The sequence below is a fragment of the Prorops nasuta genome, unplaced genomic scaffold, assembly GCF_024137725.1.
Source record: "Prorops nasuta isolate Cenicafe-Biocafe unplaced genomic scaffold, Cenicafe_Pnas_1.2 PNAS00018, whole genome shotgun sequence".
Taxonomy (NCBI): Eukaryota; Metazoa; Arthropoda; class Insecta; order Hymenoptera; family Bethylidae; genus Prorops; species Prorops nasuta.
In genome coordinates this window covers 4811475-4833253 of record NW_027116815.1, presented here as the reverse complement: position 1 = coordinate 4833253, position 21779 = coordinate 4811475, and the positions used below count along the sequence as shown (strand labels likewise).

General features: G+C 36.0%; 1 protein-coding gene and 3 long non-coding RNA genes across 5 annotated transcripts in view; 1 reads left to right on the top strand and 3 right to left on the bottom strand.

Annotated features, from left to right (window-relative positions):
* Positions 1 to 412: 412 nt before the first annotated feature.
* GABA-B-R3 (gamma-aminobutyric acid type B receptor subunit 3) overlaps positions 413 to 21779 on the top strand; it is a 63129-nt gene continuing 41762 nt past the window's right edge. The window contains 3 exon segments of the mRNA XM_066738599.1: positions 413 to 875; positions 1348 to 1653; positions 8315 to 10404. Coding sequence (XP_066594696.1) covers positions 8371 to 10404 — 2034 coding nt within the window. The 5' untranslated portion in view covers positions 413 to 875; positions 1348 to 1653; positions 8315 to 8370.
* On the bottom strand, positions 13926 to 14608 carry LOC136780047 (uncharacterized). Its single transcript, XR_010823706.1, has 2 exons — positions 14304 to 14608; positions 13926 to 14153 (listed from the first exon to the last, which is right to left on the bottom strand). It is a non-coding gene; the product is annotated as an uncharacterized lncRNA (long non-coding RNA).
* LOC136779999 (uncharacterized) lies at positions 17186 to 17725 on the bottom strand. The gene is made up of 2 exons (XR_010823695.1): positions 17552 to 17725; positions 17186 to 17398 (listed from the first exon to the last, which is right to left on the bottom strand). It is a non-coding gene; the product is annotated as an uncharacterized lncRNA (long non-coding RNA).
* Positions 18014 to 19882, bottom strand: LOC136780022 (uncharacterized). 2 transcript variants are annotated; one of them, XR_010823699.1, is made up of 3 exons: positions 18862 to 19864; positions 18390 to 18763; positions 18014 to 18235 (listed from the first exon to the last, which is right to left on the bottom strand). It is a non-coding gene; the product is annotated as an uncharacterized lncRNA (long non-coding RNA). The 2 variants fall into 2 exon arrangements; XR_010823698.1 differs by having other exon boundaries at positions 18390 to 19882.

Below are 21779 nucleotides of genomic sequence, written 5' to 3'. Positions count from 1 at the left end.
CATCAGGCACAGTCGTACGCGTAGTTTTTACAAATATCGCAAACATATTGCACCTATAAAATCCTCTTTCTGCATCTCATTTGGATGTACACGTGTATAATATTTTCAAGCAGAGGGCTCTTCAAAATCATTTTATCCCTTGTTTGACCCAAATTTCAATAAAAATGCATAAAAAGCTTCTTCAAATAACAATTTCTTAAATAAATAATAGTAGATACACAAATAAGCTATAACGCAGTGTTTTTAAAGAAATTTGGAGAATTTTGAGAATAATTCGAGTTTCGGAAGGAATCAGCGGGAAGAAGCAGCGTTTGCGCATTGGTTCCCAGCCAGAGCGACCAAGAGAGTGGTAAACGAAACTGGTTGCTTGCCACGGAATAACAGTGCGCGTACCGCCACCACGCGACGCGGTTGCTTTCGCCAGACTCGAGAAAAGTGGCGATTTACCCCTATAGCAGCTGGTCTGCCAAAATGAACCCTCAGCAGCTCCCCAAATTCGCGTCAAAAAATTTAAGCACGCTTCAAAAGTGCTAGAATATATTGATACAATAAGAAGGAAACTTTTCCAAAATATCCACTGGATTGCTAATAGCTCCTTGTCAAATTGCCAACTTTTTTTTATTAATATTTTTGTTTGTCAATGTCGGTGTAAAGGTGATTGTTTGGTGAAATTTTACGAATAACGTATACGATTCGATCGACAATATAGAATAAGGAGGAGAATGTTGAAATTCAAAGCCTCGTCTAATTGTCATTTTTGAAATTTGAACGTCTGGACAATCGTCAAAAAAATTTTGTAAATCTTTTATCAGAGTTGATCAGTATACACCGATAACACCAGGCGAATGAAATTGCGTGGGAATCGATAGAAGAGAGTAAGCCTGAATAAATGGCAATTTTCTAAGGGGAAACGACAGCAGGAAATTGCATTGTTCTGAAAACGAGATTGTAATAAACTCGTCAAATTCTTCAAATGTATTATATCGACCAAAGATTTCGTTTCTGCCTATTGCATCATTAATTACGAGTTAGCGTGATCGCGATTGATTTCGTGTTACATTGTAGAGTATAATTAAAGAACACAGTACAAGAAATTAAATAAAAAAAATCTGCCAGCTGCTGATCGATTAAAAGGAAAATTTCTGGTGTAAATAAGAAGTGATAATTTTATTAGAAACTCACACAGTGAAATTTATCGTAAGCTGTAAACAAACGATTAGTATAATTTCGGAATGACAGGGATTGGATTTTATTATATAAGTTGTTAACGATAGTAAACGAAACAATAATTAGCCGAAGACAATCAGACATTTTCATATCTAACGAAAATTGCCGCTGGCTGGCAAGTTTATTTTTTCTAGAGAGAGTTGTTATACTACCAACTAAAAGATACACGATATACTATATAGTATAAATAACGAGGTAAGAATTCGACATTTGCATCCAGTGTATACAATTGTTGATACACTACTGAGTATACATAACTCGTAAAGTTAGAAATACGAATCGTTACGGATCAGAAAATAATTCACATAAATTATTCCGAATCAACAAAAACCAACAAGTATTTAGAAGTGCAGCGAGTATAGAAGAGTGAAGAAATACAAACAGAAAGAAGAAAATGCGGGCTCGAAGACAGAGCAGAACTCTACGGTAAACTTACCATTAATTCAAAATCTTCCAAATGTAAATATTTAAAAAACGCTTAGATTACATTTTTTTTTTTCTAAAAGTTCATAGAACTAGGTTTTTTATAATGTTTCATTTTCCATATGATTCGATTGTAACAATAATCCAGTGATAAGATGACAAATGAATAAAATATGGACGTAAGGAACAAGAGAACCAAGTGGACGAATTAAGAAAATGAGTTTTACGTAAATAAACTACGGATGAAATTACTTGTATGCAATTTAGTCATTTTCTCTATCCATACTATACGTATCCCGCAATTTGGTACAACCGAATCAGAGGTGCAGAATGGGGACTGCAATGAAAACCATGGGAATTATGTATCAAGACGTGGTAAAGCTGCGCGGGTCGTGTAATCTTCATCGTGTAATTCCTTAATACATACGGCTACAGAGGAACAAAGCCCCTTAGAGATTAGTAGCCCAAAGTAGACTTGATTGGTATATTTCGGTTAAAATGAAATTCCATTTGCCTCAGAGACAACTCGTGATTATAAAATTAGCATGAAGATATAAAGGGAAGAACTCGAGGTAGCCAATATATCTAATGTATACTATATACCTGCAAGAGTAATATGATTGAAATTTAAAAATCAATCGAATATTATCTAGACCTAAAAATCCTTTAGCCAATTATAAATCAATTTACTTCATTGTTTTTGTGGAATATAATTTTCTCTCTTCTATTATACGTTGGTAATTAAATTTTCACATACACACGCACAGATGTGACCCAATTCATGTAGGATTTGGTTGTCCGTAATTTCAAAAATCTAAACAGCCTATGCACGAGTAGCTTCTCTACCTTGATAAAAGCCAAGGAAAATGGTGAATATTACTTGTAAGGCCTTCACTGATTAGAGGGATCATCCATTTTCCTCCATACCTTCTGTATTTTTACATTTAATAATCGACGATGCACAATGGTTATGAGAAGACGTGCGCGGTTGCAATTTATTATAATTTTAGTAAAAAGCTTATAACGTATAAATTCTAATACTAAAAAATACGACGATGAAAGGGAGGAATAACATCCATTTATTAAAACAATTTTACGTATAGCTATCAAAAGAGTTTGTCATAAAATAACAAATTAGGCTGCGATATAATTTCAGTTGGTTTAAAAACGAAGAAAATTACTTTTTAGCGTAATTGAATAAAGTGATTAAATCGTATTGTATCCGGGAGTTTAAATTTCGACTTTTTTTTTCGGTGGGACTTTTGCGCGAGATACAATTTTCCGTGGTGTCCGAGCAGAAGAGCTCGCGGAAAAGTTTTGACTTTCGCAAGAAAAATCGCCCGATTTTTCCAGGTCGCAAACATCTTTAAATAAGAACAACTATTTCTCTCTATTGAACGAAACTTCGAGTTGCCCATCTGCCATGTTCCGAAGCGCAGCCCGTCCGCGCGTTACTTTTTTTCCCTTTTCCGCATTTCACTTCTCTATATCCGCAAAAACTTCTCAGCCAGCTCTTGATTAAAGCATTTACGCAATAAACTACGCTTCAAAGCCAAATTTGTTTAATCAAATAAAGCGAAATTAGTTTTATCACGAATTGTTGTAAATATAAATAAGGTATTGAGTATTAGCCAACGGACCGCTATACGCCCTTGTAAATATATTATTATCCCCCGTAAATTATCCAAATAAACTACGGTAAAGCGAAACGCGATATTAGGGCAATAATCCTCAATTAAGAATAAATAAATGATATCGGAAGTTCTAATCGTTATGCTTTATATAATAATAATAATGCGTAGCCGCGAAAGGACGAAACAAAAATCTCCATGCAGGTTCTTATCGAATGTTGTTGAGTCAACTATGGTTATTCCATGGGGAATTTCACGTCCACGCAGTAATGAAATTCTCAATTACACGCTGCTTCAGTTATCTCTGGTATAAACAGAACGCGATCATTTAGTCAAACGACTGCTCGCATCGTTACGGTTTACGTTTAATTGCAATAGCTCTAATTAAACAGCAGAAATTGCTGTCCGGTATCCCATGACCGATAAAAGTGAAGCAGCTGAGAAATTATCCCGCCATTTCTCATAAGCCCCCGGCTCCCAGCCACGATTCCGGCTGCAGCCAGTAAAAGCCACTGGCCAAACTTTTCCCAACTACCGCCATTTTTGAATATCACGCTCGTTCCTCGAATTACACGGGAAGTTCGCGCGTTGGAAGTTCGGCCAGCCTGAAAAATGCGGGATTCGATTAGATTACCAGAAATGTGCACTTTGGCAAGAAAATTAACTGGAACGAGACAAGCGATTAAAGGGATTTCCACGTGAAAGTATATAATCTGTCTAAAAAAAAAATGCCATATTTAAATTGAAGTTGTGGGTCTTTAATGACAGAAATCTATAACGAAATAATATATAGCTGAGAAGTACGATTGGCGCAGTGGGTATAATAAATAAAAACCAGGTAAAAAAAAGATCGTAAATAAAATGGTGGAATAATAGCGCAAAGTCATTCTCTCGTTTAATTAATAATCGCCGAGCAAGCAGATTTTTCCGGGGACCATATTTTTTCTGGACGTAGCACGCGATACATCGGAGCATTGTTTCAACGGAGATTAATCTTTTTGGCTTGATCGTTCGTAACAATGGGATATAATTTTTTATTCCTATTGCACTTCGATCCACGCTTTAACATTTGTAGCCAGATTGATTCAATCTGCCTTTTGATGGGAAATATAAAACTTCTTACGTGGCTGAAAATCGCTAATATATTGTATATATTTTTGGTCTCGCCTGCAGCTATTTTATAGTTCAAACTATATCCATCTGTCGATACATAGCACCCTACTTCACATTTGTTACATTTCCAATTGGGTGGGGTATAGTAAAGATGGCTATTTCTGAGAAAAGATATGCTGCAGTTAGGTGCAATTTGTTGCTATTACTATCCGTAACCTATCAGTACATCTATTATCGCCAGCCATTATCGCTTTCCCTTCCATTATACCAGAATAATTGAGGCTACAATTTTTCTTTCTTGCAAACCATTGAATTGTAATAATAATATCGGGACCCCCATAAAATTGTTGTTCTCTTTATATTCCCTTTTCTCCCGATTCTCCCTCGCCATTGCTCTTATATGCCCCTTCAGTAGCTCCTATATGTATACTCGACTTGCTCTTATAGACGGCAGTAAGTGGTTTTTTCCATCTATCCCCGAGGCACTAGCACCAAAATTACAACTATGAGCTGGAAATCTCGGAAAAAACTCGAATCGAATTTGCCTCACTCCATCAGGACTTATTTTATTTTATTTTATACCTCTCAACGTCACTCCTTCCTTATTTTCTCCTATTGTACTCTCGTTTATCATGCATAATAAACATTAAAACTACGCTTTGAATAAAACAAAAAACTCAATTTAAAGTTACGAGAAACGAGTTAGAGTTTAAGATGAAACGTGGGTGGAAAGACGGATGTATATATATATATATGTATATATGTATATATAGTTTTATTAATAATAAAATTACAATGATAGAAAGAATTAAAATTATTTAACCGATAACTCGCTGAATCGATACTACGCATAAAACTAACTGTATATCGGAACGAATAAAAAGGAACGCAAAGAAATTGCAAACACGAAATGTTAAAAAGCCGCAGGATGAAATGCGGTTTATTTCGATTCAAAAAATAATTTATGCTTGAAAATGTTTAATTGATTGAAAACACGAGGGGTAAGAGAAATGAAGAGACAATAATAACTGCGAGGGAGCTCTATATAAATGCAATGAGCATAAACTTATGCTACGATGAAACTGATATTATTCGAACCATATGGCAATTATTTTCGTACAATATCGACTATTCTAAGAGGATTAATGCAGATTATGACAAACATCCGAAGCTTCGAAAGATCATTCGATTAATCAGCTTACCTTATAATTGCCAAAAGTACGTGCAGTATCAATGTTAAACGTTATAACAATGTAGCTTTTGTAGCTTTGCCAAGTTTTACTCGAAAGGAGACACATTGCGATTCTTTTTCGCAAAATAAATGGAATTAAAGTGATATATCTTTTTCTCTGGCAGAGACTAAAAGTCTGCAAAGCAAAGTTTCTACGAAGAGTTATTTAAAACAATTAGTCAATGTGACCGTAACTGCCAGGACACTCAATATACATCCGTTGTCTGATAAGGTTTAACATGAGTTTGCACAATCACATGGTGAAAGCATCACACACCAGCACCCTTACACAGCAGATTGCGCTAACTCGTAGTAGTATCTACCCGGAATCACAGGAGCTATGCACGGTGGCTCGGCTATCAGGGTTAAATGGAAGGGAAAGTATAGCGAAGAAAAGAATTATAGTTGTATTATTACCCGCACACGATAAGAAATTAATGAAATCTGAATAGATAAACCGGAAGCAACGAGAAAAGATAGGGAAGATGCGTGCAGAGAATTCGATTATAAAAGCATGAAAAGCTCGAACGCGTGATAGTAAAATGAAAGAAGCTATAAAAACAGATTGTATAGGATCAAGTGAGTGAAAGGAATAAAGGTAAAGGAGTGATAGAAAACTCCCAAGTTGTAAAGTTGCGAGTTATGGTTATGTTAGTTATGAAACGTTGAAAGGTGAAGAGCACCCTGTATATTGAGACATGACCTCAGTTTGTAAGGTAGGTCAGGGGGTTGAGTATATACCTCACAGCAACCCCCAACCCTGGCCTATCTCGTGTCAACCTATCGTATCCGTCCAAGGTGTCACGCAGTTCTATTCGGTTACGCCCACGCGCTGTTTCAGGGACAGCAGAAGCGTAAGCGTATCGTATCGGATCGGCTATTATGCGCGCAAATTCGACAAATGGCTCTGACAAGTGCACCAACCGAGCCACGCCACATCCTGTTAGCCTGGCTAAACGAAATTCCTATTAGCTGTCACTTATGTATCCTACCTCGAACCATTTTTGCTACTAGTAATTCAATTAGACGAGAGATACTACCAAAGAAAATTTATCACAAAGGATCTACTAAATTCGTTATACCACTTTTTAATAAATTATTATCCTGTCACGTGAAAGCATTTTTTTATAATGCCATTTATTATACTGCAGGGGAGGTGTGCAAAAATAATTCTAAAGCATATACGAGAGCTACCGAACCCGACAAGTATAATAGAATATATTGTCTCCGAGCTCGTTATTTCGTTCCACTCGGTTGTCCTTTGAACCTCATTTCGTCGATTCCTTTACTGAATTTTCCGGCGTGTGATTGAAGGGGACCAGCTTCGAATTATTGGAAAGTGCCATCCTCTCGTGTCACCCTTTAACATTAATTAGACGACTGTTGTAGCTGTAGGTGAAATCCTGGACATTCGACACTGCAGAAAACTGTCAAATTGTCACATTTGCATTTTAGTTGTTACGTAACAATTATTATCAGAGTTAGGATTTCACCGCAAGTCCGAGTTCAGATTTAGGAAGCGATGATGTTGCAACAGCTTGTGAAAGCCAAGGGACAAAGATTAAGCCTTGGAAACATGGATCGATGCTGAGAGATCTTGGAAGGATCGCTGGAGGACTCCAACAGGCAGTTTGCAGGTGGACATATTGACCGTTTAATCTCCGGTCCACTGCTAATGGAGCCTAACTCGCCCGGCAAGTTTAGGGGCTGACTAAAGATTTCCATTTTGCTGGAGATTCTGCGCAGAGCCGCACAAGTAGCAAAATGATAGTGGCCCCGGCTGGCTTTACCATCGATAAACTACTCAATTTCCGCCATCCCATTAGTGCAACTTAAGACCCGTGACTTCCACGTGTGCTATCGCTCCTTGACATCCATCCCGAATTTCCGTAAGCGCCGCGGCATAATGCACAGGGGAGTGCCAGTTTAAAGGGCCATTCCCGCTCACCTGGCCCATAAAATTTCTATAACCTCCTCGCTCTTCTCACCTACCCCTTAATATTAGCCTTCCGAAGGTCGCCAATAAGACCGTTCGGCCAATATCTTCGAACGAAAAATCTTCCGCTCCCTGTCCACTGATTATGCAGTCATCACCAATGCCATATAGACAGTGCGTTCAATTATAAAACTCACGTCTATAGTGTGCTCTATTGGCATATCTGCAAAGTGCAGCTTGTCCAATTAAAGTTTCATCAAGACCCCAAAAGTTTGTAAATTGCAATATAGCGATAACAGTTGTTTTATTTCATTCCGCATTGAACGTTAAAAAGTTTCGCCAAGGATCTTAAATTACTAGGATTCGTTAAATGGTTTCGAGCGTTCCTGCGTTAATTTCATTATACCGGGGAAGAGTTCGAGAACTTTATCGCGTAATCTTCTTAATGCTGTCGTGCTCGCGCACTACTGTGCAGAAATAACGAAAAGATCTTGCGTTAGGGAAAGTCTACCAATTTTCCCATTTGAATTTTCAAGGTCATCGCTATGGCTGCGTCAATAATACTTAAGTATTTTGAATATAAATGAGTATAACAATCAGGATAGAACCAAAGTTTAATTTTTGATAGGAGCTATAGTTATTAATTGTAATGCGTATATATATATATATATATACAGTGTAAGATTTACGTGTGTGCGAAGGAAGGAGGAGAAAATTTGACTGGGTGAAAAATAGTTATATTTGGTGTTTTAGATGAGGAGGATCGAAAAGAGCGATTGGGGTCGTGAAATCCGCGGCGCCGACTGATTATGTCGCGCGTCGGGAGTATCTGGCATCTTTCTCGCCTCCTCCTGCTGCTGTCTACCTCCCAGGCTCTCCAGCGATACCTGCTAGTCTTGCTGATTGCCCTCGCCACGATCCGCGGTGCGATAACGTGTGACCAAAGGACGAGGCGGAATGTCAACGATCCGCAAAATGGATATCTACCTCGTGAAACCACCACGGAGAGTGGATATCCTCCCGATAAAACCAACATGGGTCAACAGTTGTGGTCGAAGAGCGCGCATCCAATTTTACGAAGCATCGTCGAACCTTGGAAAAACGGTAAAAGTGGCGTGGAAAATTGGCGGATCCCGCAAAGTGGACACCAATCGGAGCGAAGCACTATTAATGTTCGAGAATTCGAACATCCAGGTAGGAAAATTGCTGTGGATAGGGAGAGGTGGATGCAGCAAGAATATCCGGCTATAAAAATCACGGAGGATCCTTCAGCTAGTCTGACATCAGCGAACAGCCACTACAATTACTACCGAAGTCCTCCATCCACCGATTATCATCAAGATCCGCCCACATGGCTTCCCTTGAATTCCCAGAGCTATTCAGCCACTTCATCCACGGATGCTGGATCTCGCTGGAGTGCATCAAATCCTGCGCGGAATTGTGATCATCCACCAAAAGATAGGAATCAGCTTGTCAGAGTTAACCTTCCAGTGAGAAGCGAGCTTTCGGAATCCCAGCCTAAAACAGTCGAGATTGAGAGCACCGAGGTAATTAGCGAAGGCTCCGTTAGCAAAAATGGAGAACACTTTATTACCACGAGGTCGTTGGATTTTCAGCAGGAACCCGAAGCCTCCAGTCGACACAGTGATAAAGTCCAGGTTCGGGTTAGAAACAATCATGAGATGCCAGAGATAGCGAGTGATTTAACTGGGGATAATGAGCTGGATTTTCTGGATAAAACAAACTCTTCGTCGAATCGCGATAAGAAAAATCATAACAATATCAGTGAAGATGAATATCAATTAATGAATCATTTTGAAGAGTCTGAAGAATATCTGCAGGATTTACCGAAGGTCACGGACTACGTTGACGCTGATGATGAAATTTCGAACACATCGCCGGTGTTTCGGGATATCGTAAATGAACACAAGAATAAAGTTTCTTCTTCGGTGAACTTGAATGATACCCCAAACATGGAATTGAATGCCAGGCCGATGGCTCTTAGGTTAGTTAGAATTAACGGCACGAGTGAGAAAGAGGACGAAGAAGCCGAAGAAGCCGAAGAAGAAGAGGATGAGGCAGAGTCGGAGGAGGAGGATCCCCCCTTCACAGGCTTCGAGGGGTCACAAAAGATCCCGAAGCGGATGACCTATAAGCCTCCGGTGGCCCCGCAGGTGGAGAAGTTTGATAGAAGACGTTTCGGGCCTCCTAAGGAGACTTTACCCGAGGAGAGCAACCCCACCACCAACCCCGTAGCTCTCGATCTACCAAAGAGCCCAAGCAGAGATGTTCCTCTTCGACCCAAGCCAGAGCAAATCCCACGAATGACAAATGACAACGAATCCGTCGACCTTAATCAGGAAAACAGCACTGACACCGATGACCTTTACAATCTCGTGGCTCCCGACCCCGAGGATAAGAAGCTCGAGTTCGATCAAACCGAACAAAATGATAGTGTTTTTGACACGAGGAAGAAGGATTGGACCAATCGAGAAACGGATCCAACCAGTCGAGGGACTACTGATTTTCGGCTCGATGGACGTAATTTTAGCGACGGTCATGGTGATGATGATGATGGCTCGCTATGGACGTCTACGATTTCCACGACGATATCAACAGGTGCCAATTCAGATTGGCTGACTAGGGAGGATGAGAATGGTGCAGTGAAATCGATGGAGAAGATAAATGTGACCATCCTGGGTCTCTTTGAGATGACGGACGGCCCGGAACCAAGACCGGAAGGCTCCAGTGAGTTGCAAGCTGCCTGGCTTGCAGTGGAGCGTGTCAATCGGATGGATGTCATCCCCAGTTTCCATCTGAGGCTTATCTACAACGACACCAAGGTAAGAATTATTGCTACGATAATTAATTGACATTGTATATATCTACGTCGACATCAATTATCCAGTCTTGCAGCTGCTCTCTGCAATAATGGTAAGTCAAGCTCGTGCCTGTTAATACAAATTAATGGAAATCTAGTTTCATAAAGAATTTTCAAATTTGCGCCACGTTAAATTTAACCGAACAATTTATTCTCGTCTATCAATTCTCTATACGGTGTTTGATGAAAATTTTTGTTTCATTAATTCATGAGTAATATCGATCGGCCAATTAATCGGGGAAGTAATGTTTATTCCATGGCTCGATCTTATTGCTCGGTGCATCAAAATTCATTTATTTAAATGAATTCTCAAGCCGGCCGACAAAGTGTCTAACAATTGCACAGTTTAGAGGTTTGATACGGCGCTTAGCGGGTCGCGAGGAAAATCCGGAATTTATTACCATAATGCAAATCATGCGTGTACTCCCGGCAACTCCCGAATCCAATTGTTATTCCGTGTTCGTGGGATTAGCCTCTCGAAGAACTTTCATAATTTTAGATTTAGCGACGATTAAAAGCGAGATCTCTCGAATTTTCCGAGGAAAGCCTTGAGTTCTGTAATTTTTACGATTTATTACGTAAATGGATTAACGTTGTAATAATATTAATGGCGAAGGGCGTGTAAAAATATTTTAAACGAATGCTCTACTACCTCTCGCTACCACCATTTATCTTTATTTACACAAGCTTTTTTCTAAGGTTTTTAACGTTAATGATATCTATTCAAATCAGCAGTACAGTTATACTCCTCGTATATAAGACCTTCCTTGATACTCGATATAATATGATGGCACCTTGCTCAATTAGAACCACTAATTGGAACAGAATTTTTTTTATACCGCACCAGAGAAGGCAATCACTGCTACGTTTATTCTAGGCGAGTGCATTACTCCCCAATAATAGGAGGGAAGCACTACATTTGATTAAAATTAATTATGATGGCTATATTGTGTAAGTTTAATTTAACAAAAGTGAGATGATGTTGTAGGATCTGCGATTGTTGATAATGGCGGCAAGGGTAATTAAAAACGCGTTAATCATAGTGAAAGAAGGAGTTTCGCAGGCTGCTTACAGAGATTTTGCAGGTTTAAGGAGCAGGAAATAATTTGCAGGAATTTCGTAGTGGCATCCGGGTATGCCGGCCTTTAGGAGTCTCGAACCCACGAACTCGGCTTCTAATTTATCGTCGCCCCCGGCAATATCGGTTCCTTCTAAATGATTATTCGTACCTGCTTTAGAAACGACGTGTGGGATGCTTCAGCGACCAACACACCGTGTACCGCAGCTGTAAAATTTGAACTCCACCAGCCGTAAAATGCCTTTCAAACTAGTATACAGTTCATCTCGAAAGAATTGAAAGGAGCATCGATAATTGAGGTTATCTTGGAAGTAAAACTTTCACCGTTTATACGAAACTTCTTTCAGCCCAAAGTTCGACTGGTGGAAAGTTTGAAGATCGTAACGCATTCTGGTTAAGTCCGTATATAAATGCTCGGCGCTCGAGATTTTTCGAAAGCCGTTACGTAAATCTATTTGTTCCGCCCTTCCTTCGATGATCCTATAATTTACCTGCAATATCCTTACTTTTCCCTCTGAAACTTGATTTTATAAATCTTACTCGACCATTATTTACCGTAGAAGTGTATCGATAGATTCTTCTCCTCGATTCGTTAGTTTCACTGTATTTCGTAACAGTATAGAAAAAAGTAGACTCTCATTATTGCAGGCTTCGGCCCTTTCGTGGGAATAATTGAAAGCTTTTTTGCCGGGTCGAGCAAAAGTTTTCGCTGAAACAGATTTGAGCAACGCAAATCGCGGCTTGTGAAAATATTTACCCTCCTCTCCAGTATCTCGTTAGGTCGGTAAAATTACCAGCATTATTACAATCCGTCAAAAGGCGAAATATCTCTCTCGTATTTGTCTGTAAACGCATTTCAACAGGAAGCGCCACGTTGAATAAAATTTCAAGTACAAACGTTTTGGTAGATTTCAAGAGCACGCGGTTACAGCAGGCGTAAGCTTTTGAGAAATTATATTGGTTAACGAGAGTAAGTTCAAGCTGAAGAGATAAAAGCCAACGAGTGGACTCTGGCAAAATTAATTTCACGGATAATTTTAATCCAATTATATGCATTAGCGTCAGAGATATGGAAATTAAATTGATTTAGGCCATAAACTTTACAAGCGACGCGCTTAACGTCCCACCCGACGATTGAAGAAAGAGGGAAAGCTTTCTAGGAAAGCTCGTGTTCCACATACTCTCTAGAGTTTTCACGTTTCAATCTCGAAATCGGTGAGTGCCTGGCGGCAAGTAGGCTAAGACAGACATTTGCAGGGTAAGAAGGCTGCAGACAACTTAGCATCAGGGACTCTCATTCACGTATATACTTATATATATATATATATATATACTGACGATTTTCGTAGATATACGCTATTATTTCTCGTATTCTCACGTGTAAGCTAAAATTTTTCTTTTCATATATATATACGGCGATCGAGGTGAGACCTATATATATTATGAACAGTCAAAGATTTCGTCAAACCGATTTTCGAGGCAAAACAATCTCTTTTTCAAGTACACCAGCAGCTGATACTCGTTATCTCCACGCGCGTTACGCTAATTGCATCTCCCGAGCCCATTTTTCCTCGTTTTTCCCTGTCGCGACCAATTGTTCGCAGGGAGCTGAGTCTCCAATAGGACGAATTTCATCGAACCAAGTAGAATTCAAATTTTTCATATCCATAGCGATACGATGGAATCTCTCATTTAATTGGTAGGCATTCAACTTTGCTAATGAACGCTCAGTCAAGTAGGCGAATTTAATTAATGACAGGTTTAATTAATTCATGAAGTGATCCACTTTAACGGTGAGCATTTGCGCACACGAATCAACAATATAGGTACATATTTATACTAGCATACATCTCTACCATATGTAACCAATATTTTACATGAAGTTAATCGTATTTCACGAGTAATATACTATAAAAAATCATTTCTTCAAAACGGTAAATGTTAAAAAGGCAACACTGCCAAACATTTCTCCATGTTACATAATCTAATGACCTTCGCTGTGATTTTGAAGCATTTTAGATAGTCGTATGAATGTCTAATGAGCATCCGAAATTCGTTTTCATTTTGGAGGGTTAGCGAGGTGACTTAGATATCACATGTATTTGAAATATTTGTATTCATCCATTATATTGAATATACACAAAAAATATCAAATTCTTGCCAAAATATGACTGCCACTGCAATGGAACAAGATCCATTTCTATCAACATATATAATTGTTTTTCATGTTTACTTTTGTTCAAACTTTAGAATTGTCGGTTAGTATAAAAATGTGTTAACTTCTTTCCATCGCTGAAATATGATCAGGGTATGAATTGAAATATTTGGATAGGATCAGGAATCGAGGATGCAAGAGTTGATTGGTAGTTGATGAGAAAACTTGGATAAAAATTAATAACGCTCAATTGCCTATTTAATTTGATCAGTTTATTTTCTTTCCATATTTCTTATAAAAATATTCTCTATTGGACCATCAAATGTTTTAATAAAACTATCCATTCGCAGAATTATCAAGCGGTGCTTCCTCTAAAATCCTCTTCAGTATTTAATCATGTTTGTTTATTAAATCGGGAAGTACCTTGGAATAAACGATAATGCCTGGCACTCCTGAGTGGGTGAATCCCACGTGGTAACTGAAAAAAAGAATAATTTGCAAATAACTTAAATTGTCGTAATGATAAAACTTCTCCTATTTCCAATCTTTCTAACTTATTTTTTTAAAGCAACCGATGAAAGACTAAAATTTTCTAGAGTTATTTAAAAAAACGTTTTGAATGTCTTACAAGCTTTGATAGATATCTGGTTATTGGTTCGGGCTTTGAATTCGGATGAGCAGCAAGTAGAGCGATCGCACCGAAGAAAACGATTAAGATAGTTGCCCACTTCATTTCTAGTTCTGTTCCTTTCTTTGTAATTGCTGTGGCACTTTATGCTTAGTCCCTGGAGAATACAATCTGTAATATATATGCCTCCTGGATTTCAACTATCATTTATACATCAACCTTCATCGTATGACTGATAGTTTCTTTATTAGCCATTAACTTTAGTTAATACAATAATAATGAATTGACGTTAGTATCCATTTCGTCAGATAGGCAGCAGTTTACTGCCGACGCAGAAATATTTTGATAACTATATACCATACGGAATCACCATAGCTGAAAAAAGAGCTATCAAGAAAATTCATTCGCAAGTGGGGGAATCCCATTTCAATATTCAATATGATATATAAAGATATACTAATAATTAATAGCTGCAATAAAAAGTATTACCTTAATTCAGTTGAGTGGTTGTCTTGTACTCGTATATAATAAAACAATTAAAAGTAAAGATAACTAAATTTGATAGGGAAGTCATCTAAGCATACATTAAATACATAAAATAGCCATATTAAATTAATTTTTGTAAGTTACAGCAACTTAAAAAAATGTCTGGTGGTACAAATCTCTTTCCTATGCTTATCAAATTTATTGGTACGTTTATTTGATAGCTCACGATTGTTTATAACGTTTCTCTAATGATAGGCAAACACGTAATTTTTAAATGTTTTTCGGACATTTATCACAGACCTTCAGTTTACATCTGAATCATAGTCGCAATGCTCGCTTACGTACGCACTTAAATTGGACAAACAGTAGAAATCAAATTTTTAAAGAGCACTTTTAGTTTTACGTTGTATTCTAAGGTTAAAGGAAAATATTTATCAAAATATGATTTAAAATAATGTATTTGCGTAATATTTTTTGTGGGTAATAAGAAAAAAAGCGTCATACATTTAATGTTCTGAAAAAAGGTGTAGTAATCGCTAGAATGATTCATAGATCAAACTACTACTAATATTAGCTTTACCGTTTACAATGAAATGCTTGTTTAGCCATACAATACAACTTGAAACTATAGATACTGTTGGAAAATTTGATTGCCACTATTTTCCTAATTTTAGTTGCAAGTTAACATTAACATAACGTTTCACAGTGAATTTAAATTTACCTGATAAATGTTGGAAAAATATTTAGTAATATAATTAAAAATTATGTGTTTACCTAACGTTAAAATAATGATTGTACAATGTACATTCTTTTATTACAAAAGAGGAATATATTGGTTTTATCAATTAAAGCAATCAATTTTCAACTTTTTTAAAACACAATTGTCTCCATTAGGTTTTTAGACTTCACAGGACTACACACAATAGGTAAATATAAAAGTTTAAGCCACTCTAGACGCAGTATATTTAGTAATTTTCTTAATGACAGAAAAATTAAATTGATATTATTGTACATGAATGTGGCATTCAGTTATTATCGTAAAATAACAAATAAATTTAATTATATTTTATAATGAGAGAGGGAGAGGGATGTTATAATATTCTAAACGGTTAGCATTTTTCTCATTAAATTCGATATTGACGTCTTGTTTAAGATATAGAAGGCTATGCTTGAGGATTTACTTAGCATAAAGAAACTCCTTGGTTTTTTCGGTTGAAAGAAAACAACAAACACAGAATTTATCGAAAAACTCTTTTTTATTAGTTACTCCCTTTGTTACATAGATTACAATTTACGTGACCGTACACTGTGTCGTTTTTGGAGCAGTCGGTCGCTCCATTTATAAAGGTCTATTACAAACCTTTGCACCTTAGCCGGACTAATATTATCGTATCAAGATCAAGGTGCTTATCGTAGACTGGGATACCGTATCGTTCCTTGTTCGTTAAACACAAACACGTAGCGTACACCAGTCTAGTGAATCATTTTCAATTCGCTTAATCGTTATCAGTCTTAACCAGATTAAAATGCTTGGGTACATGCTTGAATGATATGACTTTTGCCAGGCCAAGTTTCGGTAAATATCTCAAGGAACTAGTCCTTTACTGAAAATTAGAAAGGAGCTTGCAACCGATTTATAATCAGTTGCTAAGCCCTTGGTATCGATCACCTGAAATTGGATTATATTTCAATCCACTATAATGTAGAGATCGAACAACTGTAATTTTGAAGTATTTTAGAAGGTTCTATGAATGTCTAATGAACAACTGAATTTCGTTTCAACTCTTTGGGTTGGGGGGGGGGGGGGGCATTCATATTTTACATCTATTTCAAATGAATTCTATCATTCCATTTTATCAATAGACGGTATTGTTTCGACGACAGTCGAGGCGCTATTCTTGTACATAATAAGCATAAAACTGTTTTTTGTTAAAATAATAAATACTTATCTAAGCTTTGATTTCATTACTTTTTTTAATTAGAATATTATTTTTAACAGTTATATTTTTTAGTATTGTTTAGAAGTATTTAAATATTTTTGGTAAAATATCTTATATAATATAACAGCAATGTATACTTGTGTGTGTGTGTGCTGTTTGTTTTACACGCAAAGCATGTTTCTTTGGGTATTGACTAAATTAAAGATATACCAAATTTTTTTAAAAATAAGAATGCCGCTGCAATAAAGAGCATACATTTCTTAAATCATTTTTGTGTTCCGTGTTTCCTTTTTTTCAGATTTAAATTCTATTAATTACGAAAAATATTTGGTAACTTTTTTCCATCGCTGAAATATAATCAAGGTATAAAAAGAAATATTTGGATAGAATCAAGAATCGCGGATGCAAGATTTGATAAGTGGTTGATGACCAAACTTGTAAAAAAACTAATAAAACTCAACTGCCAACATAATTTAATCATTTTATTTTCTTTCCATATCTCACACAAAAATATTCTCTATTGGAACATCAAATGTTTTAATAAAATTATTCATTCAAAGACTTATTCTTACTCAATGTTTCCATGCACTTCCTAAATAGTTCTCGATCCTTTTCAATACTAGATTATTCAGGAATAATCCCTCTATTAAGCCAGCGAGTAGGTTCATACTAGAAAAAGGAGTAATTTGCAAATAGCTTAAATTTTCTTGGTAATATAGTTTCTCCGATTTCTAATCTTTCTAATTTGTTATTTTTTTAAATCAACTGATGTAAGGTTAAAATATTTCAGAATTGTTTAAAAAAATGCTTTGCATTTCTTACATGTTTTGATGTACGTTTGGGTTCTGCTTCGGGCTTTGCATTCGCATTAGTAGCAAATAAAGCGATCAAAGCGAAAACGATTACGATCGTTGTCAGCTTCATTTCTATTTCTGTTCTTTTTTTAAAAACTACTTGTGATACTTAATACCTAATGCTTGTAAAATACAAGTTGTAATATATGCATCCTCAATTTCAACTATTATTTATATATTAATTTTATCGTATCACTGACTCATAATCCCTTTACAGCCAATAACTTTAGTTGATAGCATAATAATCAATTGATATTAGTATCCATTTTCTCATATAGACAGCCGTTTACTATTAACGTAGAAATACTGAGATATATATACCATATGAAATCATCATTGCTGAAAAAAAAAATATCAAGAAAATTCATTTGCAAGTGAGAATTGATAAGTAAGTAATGAGCAAAGCTGGGAAAGAATAAACGACGCTCAATTCATACTTTAATTAAATCTGTTTATTTTCTTTCCATATTTTACACAAATATATTTTCTATATATTGGAACGTTAAATATTTCAATAAAAATATTTGTTGGCAGCATTCTCAAACGATGCTTGCTCAAAAATCCGCTTCAACATTGAATCATATTCAATACTAAGATTTATAAAGTAAGTTATTGGGTAATTGACGTCTTATATGTAAAGCCTTGATGGTCGCTGGAAAAAAAAAGGAATTTGCAAATAACTTAAACTTTCTTGGTGATATAATTTCTCCAATTTCCAATCTTTCTAATACGTTATTTTATTGAAGAAACCGATGCAAGGCTAAAAAATTTCAGAGTTATTTAAAAAAAAGCTTTGCATTTCTTACATTTTTTGGTTTACGTTTGGGTTCTGCATTTGCATTAGCAGCAAGTAGAGCGATCACACCGAAAACGAGTAGAATCGTTGTTAGCTTCATTTCTACTTTCGTTCCTTTCTTTAAAAACTGCTGTGATACTTAATACTTAGGTTTGGAAAATACAATTTGTAATATACGCATCCTTAATTTCAACCATTATTTATATATCAACCTTTAATGTCTCTGAATCATAATCACTTTATAGCCAATAACTATTTTATATAATAAAATAATAATGATTTGATATTAGTATCAATTTTCTTTGATAGACAGCAGTTTTTTATACCAATGTAAAAATATTTCGATAACTATACTATACGGAATCATTATTGCTGAAAAGGAAACTATCAAGAAAATTCATTTACAATTGGGAACTCATTTTCAATATTCAGTATTATACAAAGATATAGTAATAATTAATAACAGCAACGAAAAGTATTACCTTAATTCAGTTGCACGGTTTTCTTGTGCTCATATATAATAAAATAATTAGAAATACAGCTAACTAAATTTGAAAGGCAATTAATCTATGTATAAATTAAATACATAAAATAGTTTCATTTAATTATTTTTTATAAGCTACAGCAACTTAAAAAGCGTCTGATAGTACAGATCTCTTTCCTACTTATCAACAATATTGTTATGTTTATTTGATAGTCCATGATTGCTCATAACATTTTTCTAACGGTAGGCAAATACGTATTTTTTTAATGTTTCTTAGAATATTTACGAGAGCCCCTTCTTTATTTTACATCCGAAACGTTATCGTGATGCTCGCTTGCAACATACTTAAATTGCAGAAACCGTGGAAATCAAATTGTAATAAAGTATTTGTTGTTTTCTGTTGTAGCGTAAGGTTAAAAGAAAACATTTATCAAACAATGATTTAATATAATGCATTTACGCAGTTTTTTGTGAGTAATAAGAAAACAACGTTGTATATTAGATGTTTTGAAAACAGGTTTAGTAAAAGCTTAATTGTTTCATGGATAAAAATATTTCTAATATTAACTTTACCATTCACAATGAAATATTTGTTTAGCTATACATTACAACATAAAACTGTAGATATTGTTGGAAAATTTGTTTGCTACTGTTTCCCTAATTTAAGTTGCAAGTTAATATCAACATAACATTTCACAGTAAATTGAAAGTACCTAATAAATGATGGAAATACATTTAATAATATAATTCAAAATTATGCGTTTACCTAACGTTAATGTAACAATTATATGATGTTCACTTTTTATTATAAAAAGGAACTTTAGTTTCCTCAAATAAAGCTATCCTTTTTCAACTTTTTTAATACATAACCGTCTCCATTAGTTTAAATGACTTTGCAGGACCACACACAATCGGTAAATAAAAAAGTTTAAGCCACTCCAGATACAGTATATTTAGTCATTTCCTTAATAACGGGAAAATTAAACTGATTAACTTTTAAATATAAGGTTATTATTGTACATGTGAATATGGCTTTCTGTTATTATTGTAAAAAAATAAATAAAATGAATTATATTTTATAATGAGAGAGGAAGAAAGAGTGTATAGTATTTTAGGTGGTAAGCATTTTTCTCTTTAAATTCCATATGGACGTGTCAAAGATGTGTTTCTATCAGAATATAATTGCGTTTAAACTGGACGATCCTTTATAGTTTCCTATGTGGATAATAGTAGAAGAATCACACCGTGAAGCGACAAATACCTAATTTTTCGATCTAGCATAAATCAGGTTAAGATATATTTTGTTTGTACCGAAGACTTTGAATATCCAATTTCATTCGAATTCAATGATTGATTTCCATTCTCTTGGTTAATTACGTCTGAAAATTAATTTTTATTCTTTAAAAAATTTGTTAAATTTTCAGACAATTTACTAAATGGGTCTACACCTTTAGCTTAGTAGTCAATTTGAATGTAGAAGTCCTGATTAATTTTTATCGTCGGTAATAATATTGCATATCAAAGTGCATGAGCTACCAAGCAATTAAATGATTCGCACTACGGCTGGGGATAAAAGCTAGCGTGTGAAAGTCATTGTAATATACTTGATAAACGAGGCAGTGGTCTATTAGGGATGCAGGGAGTGATAATGATGCGGAGGATGGTAAAAGGAGCTAAATCTATTTTGTGATGAACACTGCCCATTTAGAAGTGAAGTGTGGACAGATACGATACGCTGGAGTCCCAAAGTTTTTCATTACACGACATAGGATTGCAGCCATTATTTTAAGCGATTGTCGGCTTTTAGACAGAAGACTAGGCTTTCCCTGCTATTGCCGAGGGGGGAAAACGCGCTGCTTTGATTAATCGTTCTCTCTGTTGACGAGCTACACGTCAACCAGAGTTACGGAGCCTTTGTTAAATTTTCCGCGAGCCCTTAAAATCCTCTTCACATTAACACCAGCGATACTTGGCAGATTCATGAAAACGTGAAAAATCCATGGAAAAAACTCTGTGAAATTTCAAACCTCGTTTTTTAAGCGTCTTGTTTACAAAAGTCAATAGAGGAAACTAATTGATTTTATTGATCCTTTGAACGACCAAATGGTTTCGAAACGTAAAATGATATATGCGTGTGTGTATATGTTTACTGGACTAATATGTGTGCTAAGAAAAGAGTTTATTATTGCAGATTGAAAGTAATTCAATACAATAATTAATTCAGCACTCTCATATGTTTCTAGTTTTTGCAGTCCCAAGGCTAATCCGATAAATGAAAGCAGCTTCGAGCGATAACCTACTTTTTGAAACACTGGCCAGCTGCCGTATATCTCTTTCAGTGTTTTTAACCTCCGCCCTATGGGAGGAAAAATAACTCCCCGCGCATCCCCCTGCCCCGTCAAAATTTGAAAGAAATTCATATTCGACTTTATGGTGGAAAATTTGCATTTAAATTTAAATTGAGCTTCGAGCAAAGTTTATCGCCAAGTGAACCAAAATCGGATGTGATCACGTTGAAAATTTCAGGTTGGAGGAGAGATCACTGTCATACTGGAAATATTTGCAATAGTGGAAAATAGAGGCAGAGGTTGGCTCGTCGAGAATTTGGAGGAACGCTCCAAGTATACGGCATATTTCGTTTGAGAACGCTTCAGATATTTCTAATCGTTAAGAGGCCACGATTTCGCCAAAGTGCTTGGATTCGCTGAATTTTTCCTCCAAAAGGTTCTTCCTTGGTTTCATTATGAAGTAAATTGCCCATGGCCTACGGGTTAAATTTGCCCAATTACCAAGTCACATCGATGTAACTTTGGCAAAAACGTTACCTACTTCCAAAATTAAATGCCACTTTGTCAGTGCAGTGAGAGACTCGCGAGTCTTGAAACATATATTATTCTCATCTCTAGCGCGAATTAA